The following is a 7920-nucleotide window of genomic DNA, read 5'->3' on the forward strand; positions in this document are numbered from 1 at the left end:
TATGATTTAAAAAAAAATATTTGTTAGGGTAAATTAGACTAACTTTTCTTGAGGTCAAGTGATATTCATGTTTGATGTATGGTTTGTTCTTTTAGTTTTGCCAATATTTTCTTTGAGCATGCATGGCGTTTGAATGCTGAGAATGAAGAGAGAATATTGTGAGTTTTGCTTCTACGAATATCCAAGGAATAAAAAAATTTCTATGTATTTTGTGAAAAGATTTTAAATATTTATTCATGTATTAACATATCAACAAAATAGTTTGATTTAATGATTTATTATGTTAAAAATTTTGCAAATATAAATATATGGCCTGTAATTCTGTATGGTCTTTACAAGTGTTGATTAGTTTTATCTTTTTGGGATAACTATTTTAGGGTCAAATAATTCTAATATAATCTTTTATAGATTTTTTTTTACAAAAGAAAATTTTTTTATTCATAAAAAATAGTCAAATGATACTTATAGATCGTATAAAAAACATTAGTTTTTAGTTTTAAAAAAAAAAAAAGATAAAAACATAGACAAGCTTATCAAAATTATATATAGAAAGTCATAAAACCATAGTAGATATTTTATCTCAGAATCTTAACACTTGGAACATCACCAATTCATTCAGCTTCTTTCAAATTTGCATGTTACTTGTCAAACCATACTTGTGCAGCTAAAATGAACCACAAACCATGTATGTGTATGTACTGTGTACGAAACTAATTTGTGGTTAGAATTAAATGTCAAATCTTTTCCATTTAATTTTTGTTTCTTTGCAAACATTAATATATCTCATGTATGTTTATATCAACAACTAGCATGCTTCTCTTTATCATAATAAAACGCAGTTGAAAATAAAGAGAATGGCTTCTCTTGCAACCCTTTATGGCTTCCATCATGGTTCTCTTCTAAGAACTCAGTTCCTAGGCCAAGATCATAACCTCACACACTACCCTCTAAAGCACCCTTCATATCATCACAACAAACCAAGTTTTGAACCTCATGCCAAGTTCAACATAGTTGAGATCATGGGAGGGAGAGGGATATGCAATGGAGAAAAAGGCCTTCAACTAGAGCTTGAAAGGCAAGTGGTAGTTGAAAGCCGGCAACAAGCGCAACCGCGGCCGCAACCGGATAGTGGTGGCGAAGAGGAGGAGGAGGAGGAAGAGAACTTTGAGGTATCAGAAGATGCTTTTGAGAAGGAAATGATGGGGCTAACTGGTGGGTTTCCTGGTGGTGAGAAAGGGTTGCAGAAGTTCATTGAAGAAAATCCACCTTCCAAATCCAAACATGGAACTCTTCTTGCCTTGTCACGTTGAGTAGAATCCAAATTCATCAATGGAGTCATAGGTTTTCAGTTCTCTTTCTGTAAATCCTCTCTTTCTTTTGTTTCTGAGTTATATGGTATTTGTACTATGATTTTTGACAAACTTGAATGTTTGTGTTACTCTTTAATAATTCATTCTTAAAAAAAATGCAGAACTTAATATCAATTTCATCTTAGTAACTCTCCCTCAATTTCAAATTTCAAAAATGTTGCAAGATAAATATGATCCAATGTTGTTGTTCTCACTTAATTTTTTTTTATGACCTGCTCTTCTCTGTGTTCTTGAATCAATTGAAGAACTTCATTTTTCATGGTCTAGTCTTGTGTTTCAATCCTATGCTTGTTCATTGCTTCCAACTAAAATCAATTCTTAATAACATGAAATTGGGATTTGAGAATATTTAAGTTGATAATTTTTTGTCAGAATTATAATATCAAACAGATATTAAAGAGTAGAGAGAATGTGTCTGTCATCTTCAGAATATGTGCTTGATAAGAAGCAGCACAACAAAAATGCCTCAGCATTCCTATTGGAAGCTAGATTTCTTCTGGCTAGAAAACATTCTCTGAGCATAACAAAATTATTGTATCCTATTCCTATGGAGACACTATTTACTTTGTTATATATCATTAAATTTTAATGTAGTCCAGATTCTTACACAGTCTTTTTTTTTTTAATTTAATTTTAGATTTTATTAGTGTTAAAAAAAGGCATAGCATAAATGATAAAATAACCTATATTTTCTCACGTTTCCGTGTAATGTTTGTTCTTAGTATATGTGCGAATGAAAATGGACCACAGCTTCATTGTCCTGATTTGGAAACTTAATTTCATTGACACTATTCAACTTGGCCATATTCAGTTAATCTTAATCACCACAAAATGTAACACGTCCCATGTTTCCTTTTGTCTGTATTTTTGTGGATTCTTTTCTTCAAGCCTAGGGTTATCCACTTATCCTCTTCCAAGGTGGACTCTAATTACAACTATAATTTGTTCAATTTTTTTTATAATTAAAATTGATTAAAAGTTATAATTGTTAATTTAGATCATTTTTGTTTTGTTTACTTTATTGTAATACTTCCGATTATACAACATGAATTTTTTTGTATTCGATTGAAATTATAAAAAAAAATTAATCTTGTATTGTTACAAGTTGCACTTATTCTTTTAACTTTTTTGAAACTCGTATTTTCCTTATAATAACTAATTACAATCGTATTGCACGTACACCAATAATTATAATAAATGATATAAAAATTAACTAAAATTTACAGTCTACTATATTAAGTCCTAGATATTCACTTCACCCCTAAACTGGAAACAAATAATCAAAGCTTTGTCTTGTATTGGCACTCTTGGTGGCCAACTGTCCTATTAGAAAGATTCACAGCAAAATCACAAGTTGTGGAAGAAACCACATGAACTTTGATAAATCCTAAGATGCTAACTTTACCTGACATTTTCACGAAAGTGCTGAGGGGCAATGAACCAGATATGACATCTGAGTAAACCTGAGAATTCGAAAGCAACCGGTCCGCCATGATAGTGAGGGTGAGGTTGAATCCTTTGGTTTCATCAGAAGAAATCTCTCCAGCAGGTATAGGGACTTCACCCACCTGTTGCCCTCTGTAAATGAGCTGAGCAGAGCTATCTGAGTACTTGAATCCCACCTTGTTTGGGTTCTTCACTGAGACATCCACATCGAGTGTCACGTTCAAATCGACACTTAGTCGGGCGATATCTAAGCTCACCTTCAAGTCCTGTAGCCTTAGTGAGTCAACTGTGTTGACAGGATGCTTGGCTTTGAAGACTGTCATTGCTAGTATCACTATTAGCAAGACGATTGCTATCACAACACCTGTTATCACCAAGCACACTTTTCGCCCTCTACCGGAATTTACCTTCATTTTGTTTTTCTCTTCCTCGTCAATCTACAACGGCAAGCAAAATGTGTTGGTTTCAGTTAACATAAATGCAATGCGACTCGCACCATTCTTTTATGTAAAAGACATGCCAGTGCTTGTCAAGCCATCATTTTTTTTTATCAATATGAATACAGTTAACTCGGAGTAATAAACAAGTTAGATATCTTCAAATGGTGAGAAGACTATTTAAAAGTAGCATGGGATAAAAATAAATGAAAACCCTGCATAATTTGTTTAATAAGTGCTGTAGTTGAAAATTGCATACATGATGATAAGAAGTTGCTTTATGGACATTATGGGTAGTTAAATTGAGGCAAAGAATTGGAAAAAAAGAATTTGGAAACCAAAAATCCAAAACACTCCAATCCCCTTTTTGTTAACTAGTGAATTAAAATGCACTAGCATACATATTGATCCACTTTTTATTTATTAAATTTGTGAAATAATACAAATATGAAATTAGTCAAGATGATAAATATTTTAAGATTTATGGATATATAGAAGGTATAAAAGAAGATATGGATGTAGAGAAGAAGATGATGACTATGATAGATGATGGATGTAAATGTATAAACGCTGAAGGGAAACATACTAGCTTACAGGTATTAAGTTGTTTTATCCAATAACATGTTTAATTAGTAAAAGCCGGTCTGGTAAATTTTTTACTTTTGGAAAGTAGTTTATTAAAGCTACTTTTGAAAGATAGTCTTTTAAAACTTGTAATACCTATATTTGATAAATCAAACTAAAAAGTAAAAATGACATTCAATAAGTACAAAAGAAAAACAATTGTCTTTCATGAAATGTTTAAAATTAAAAAAAAAAACATAATAAATATTAATATGAAAAAAATTGGATATCTGTTAATATATAAAGTTACACTAGACTTTCTAATTTTGAGAAGTACAATGAAAAACACCTCTTTAAGTGCATCGCTAACCTTTAAAAACGGCAAGGGCAAGCACGCAATCTTCTTAATTACCAAACAAATAATGAGGTGCACCTCTCTAAAAAAACACTACCAAATCAAGTCTAAATCTAATAAAACTGCGCAAGTTAATCACTTTTGTTTTATATTAGTAAACCAGAAAAGCAATGATACAAAAAGACACAATGATGTACTAGCATGGAGAACTTCAAAATTGACTTAATTTGTTGTCTTGCTATACATGCTGGATCTTAATTAACTCTAGTCTCTAAGCAATAAGCATGCCACCACCCTAAAACGAAATTCTTAGTTTCTAATTTACCAATTTGAGTTTGCCCTAATATCTTCTTTTCCTCCCCAATCCATATCCATTACAATCCACTTCTCAAGGTAGATGCATAGATCCAAGTAGTAAATACACTCATCATGAAGACAAATAGATAAGCGTAGTTTTTATTTTTTATTTTTTTTCTTTCACACGAAGAAGATCCTTTAATTTCTTCCACGTCTCATATTTCAGAAGGAAAAGAAAAAGATCTGATAGGGAACGATAGATTTAATAGAATGTGAGTACGTGGGAGAGTACAGGGGATTATAAGAAGAAATCATTCACTAATTGTACAAAAATTTCAGTCAGATTCAGGTAGATTTGGATGTGTAACAGTTCAATGAATCTCAAATTCAGTCGAATTAATAATTTCTGAAATTGATTCAGATGTGAGAGAATAGAGTAGCCAACCTGGATCTTTGGAAGGGAGGACTGCGGCGGCGGTGGATTCCTCAGCTGAGTGGTGGAACGTTCAAATTGGTAACCGTCCCAGCATAGATCATGCTACCGTTACTCTCTGATTGGGGAAGAACAAAACAAAACAAAAAAATGGAAAATAAGGAGTTTTGATATGGTTATTCAATTAAAGATTTCATTTAAGAATCCAAAGGATGGAGATGGAAGTAAAACTTATTATATTATTTTTTCAAGCCATTAATTCATAGTTGAGACTACGACTTTGGATTTAGTTATATGTACTTGTCCGCATAACAAAATTAATTTCATTGACACATGCTAAACACAAGTTAATTAAATGAAAAAGATACTACAAAATAATTATTATATTTTTTTTTATAGACAAAATAAATATAATATTATTTTAGAACAGATTGTATTCTGCCACTAAATATATTTAAGTAGTATATTCCAGTGCTAATTTATAAATATTTTCTTTTTTAATTATTTTGTAAGAGAGGCACTATTTATATAAAAATGACAAAAATAATTTTTTTAAAGTTATTATTTTGGCGACAGTACGAAAATATACTCTAAAAAATATAAATTAATACTAAAAGTATAAATTATAAATAAAATTAAGAATCTAAGAGAAAAATAATTATATTAGTGATTCTAACTAATATTAATTCAAATAATACTAAATTTCTTAAATCCATATAAAATAATTTTTTTCTAAAATTTTAATTTTCACAATAATTTTATTTAAAGAATTCAAAAATATAAAAATTACTAGACTAAAAATAGAACAATTAACAATAAAAATTAGTAAATTAAAATATAGATCTTCAAAGACAAAAAAAAAATATTAAAAAAATTATAACAATTGTAAATAAAAACTAAACTTGTAAAAAAGTTTAAATTCGCAAAATAAGAAAAAGTATCAAAATGATAATAAAATGAAAGTAGAAAAATAATATTATAAAATTTATAGAAAATAATAAAAATAAAACAATCTTATAATAAATTTTTTGTTAAAAATTTAAATTTTAAACATTAAAAAATTAGTATTAGAATCAAAGTAACGATTTTAAAAATATAACAACATTTTTTAATAAAAATAATACTTTTAATTTATGCCACGTGTTAAAAATTTAATACATGATAATTTATTTAATGGGCCAGATCAAACATTTTTACCTGAATCTCTATCTTAAGAAAATATTATTTAATCAATCATACATAAATTAATATTTAATAAATATTCATATTAAAATTTGTCAATAATTCTAATATTTTATTTTATATTTTTGGTATTTATTATTATTACGATTTTTTTTATATTTTAGTAAGTTAAACATCAATAAATAATAATTTAATAATTTTAATCATTATCATTATATTATTCTACAACGAATTACATTTTAGCACCAAATATATTAACATAATGTATTCTGATGTTAATTTAATTCGTTTTTCTTCTTAACCATTTAAAAAAAAGTATTATGATCAGTCATACAAATTAATATTTAATAATTATTTATGTTAATTTTTTCAATAATTCTAATATTTTATTTTATATATTTTTAATAATTATAATTTTTGTATATTTCAATTAGTAAATCATCAATAATCAATAATCATTGCGGGCACAGTATATTCTCGTGCCAGTTTTTATGTATTTTTCTTATCAATAAAGAATGTTATCATACACTAAAATCAATCACTAATGTATTTATGTATAAATATATGTATGATTTAATTTATTTTTAAAATGTATTTGTATTTCAATATATATTTTATACTGGTAATTAATTTTGATGGCTAATTTTAATCTACACGTAGCATAATCTTTTTAAGAAAGTATTATGTAATTAATCATACATAGATTAATATTTAATAATTATTTATATTAAAATTTGTTAATAATTATAATATTTTATTTCATATATTTTTTGTAATTATTATTATAATAATTTTTTCTTATATTTCAATAGATTAATAATCAATAATTCAATAATTTTAATCATTATATTATATTATTCTATATTCTGACGCTAAATATGCTGACATATCACATTTTGGTGTCAGTTTATATACATTTTTTTTCACATATTTTTTTTAAATATTATATAATCAATCATACATAAATTAATATTTGATAATTATTTATGTTGAGATTTATCAATAATTCTGTTACGGTCCGGCCCAAAGTCAGCACGGGTTGACCCGACCCAAGCAATACCCGACCCGGACACGCGCCCTCTAACCGACCCGGACACGCGTCCTGTACGGCTCACACACGGCTGCAGGACAGCGTCCTTGGGAATATGGGCCTGCCCCATAAGGGGCCCACTACTGACATATATATAAGGGGAAGATTGGCTCTTCCCCCGAGGTACGTCATATCTTTCAACCCTTCATTCTGCTCGCCTGCACATTGCTGACTTAAGCGTCGGAGTGTCTTTGCAGGTGGCACCCCCCCCGTCCATTCACCAGCACAAGTGCTCGTTAGCTCGGCAAACCCACAATCAGCGCGACCAAGGCTAAGGTATCCTCACCTGTCCACCCTTGCATCTTCTGTCCACCCGATCTGTTCGGAACCCGACCAACGAACATTGGCGCCATCTGTGGGGACCCTTTGCCTGAATGGAAGTCGCGCCAGGTCCCGGCGACCGAGCTCGAGCAGCCGGCACGGAGGGGGCTGCCTCCGTCGCCTCGCAAAGGGGAGGGCGGAGATCCCCCCGACAACACACGAGAACCCGACCATTCGGGAGAACGGGCGGCGATAGTGCCATAATAATGCAGGAGCTACGCCACAGAGTCCAGAACCTGGAGCGACAGCTGGCAGACAGGGAGAGGGACGGATGGTCTACCGATCCAAGCTACACCCCATCTCCCGGGAGCGAGGAGGAGAGCTCTCACCGAAGCCGCTCACGGCGTATATCTGCATCCCGGATGGAAGCAGAAAGCACGCGAGAGGAGTCACCCATTCCGAGAAGACGAAATGACACAGTCATC

The 7920-nt window shown here is 30.8% G+C and overlaps 2 protein-coding genes across 2 annotated transcripts; one reads left to right on the top strand and one right to left on the bottom strand.

Moving 5' to 3' along the window:
* The first annotated feature begins 639 nt into the window (after positions 1-639).
* On the top strand, positions 640-1951 carry LOC130976466 (NAD(P)H-quinone oxidoreductase subunit S, chloroplastic-like). Its single transcript, XM_057901342.1, has one exon. It carries the CDS (start codon positions 855-857, stop codon positions 1308-1310), a length of 456 nt encoding a protein of 151 aa, XP_057757325.1. The 5' UTR covers positions 640-854; the 3' UTR covers positions 1311-1951.
* Positions 1952-2491: 540 nt separating this feature from the next.
* On the bottom strand, positions 2492-5149 carry LOC130976348 (uncharacterized). Its single transcript, XM_057901198.1, has 2 exons — positions 4915-5149; positions 2492-3253 (listed from the first exon to the last, which is right to left on the bottom strand). Exon 2 carries the CDS (start codon positions 3227-3229, stop codon positions 2651-2653), a length of 579 nt encoding a protein of 192 aa, XP_057757181.1. The 5' UTR covers positions 3230-3253; positions 4915-5149; the 3' UTR covers positions 2492-2650.
* Between the last annotated feature and the right edge of the window lie 2771 nt (positions 5150-7920).

This window comes from Arachis stenosperma, chromosome 4 (assembly GCF_014773155.1).
Source record: "Arachis stenosperma cultivar V10309 chromosome 4, arast.V10309.gnm1.PFL2, whole genome shotgun sequence".
Taxonomy (NCBI): domain Eukaryota; kingdom Viridiplantae; phylum Streptophyta; class Magnoliopsida; order Fabales; family Fabaceae; genus Arachis; species Arachis stenosperma.

Coding starts and splice junctions, on each gene's coding strand:
- LOC130976466 (XM_057901342.1), top strand. CDS start 855: ATGGCTTCTCTTGCAACCCTTTATGGCTTCCATCATGGTTCTCTTCTA.
- LOC130976348 (XM_057901198.1), bottom strand. CDS start 3,229: ATGAAGGTAAATTCCGGTAGAGGGCGAAAAGTGTGCTTGGTGATAACA.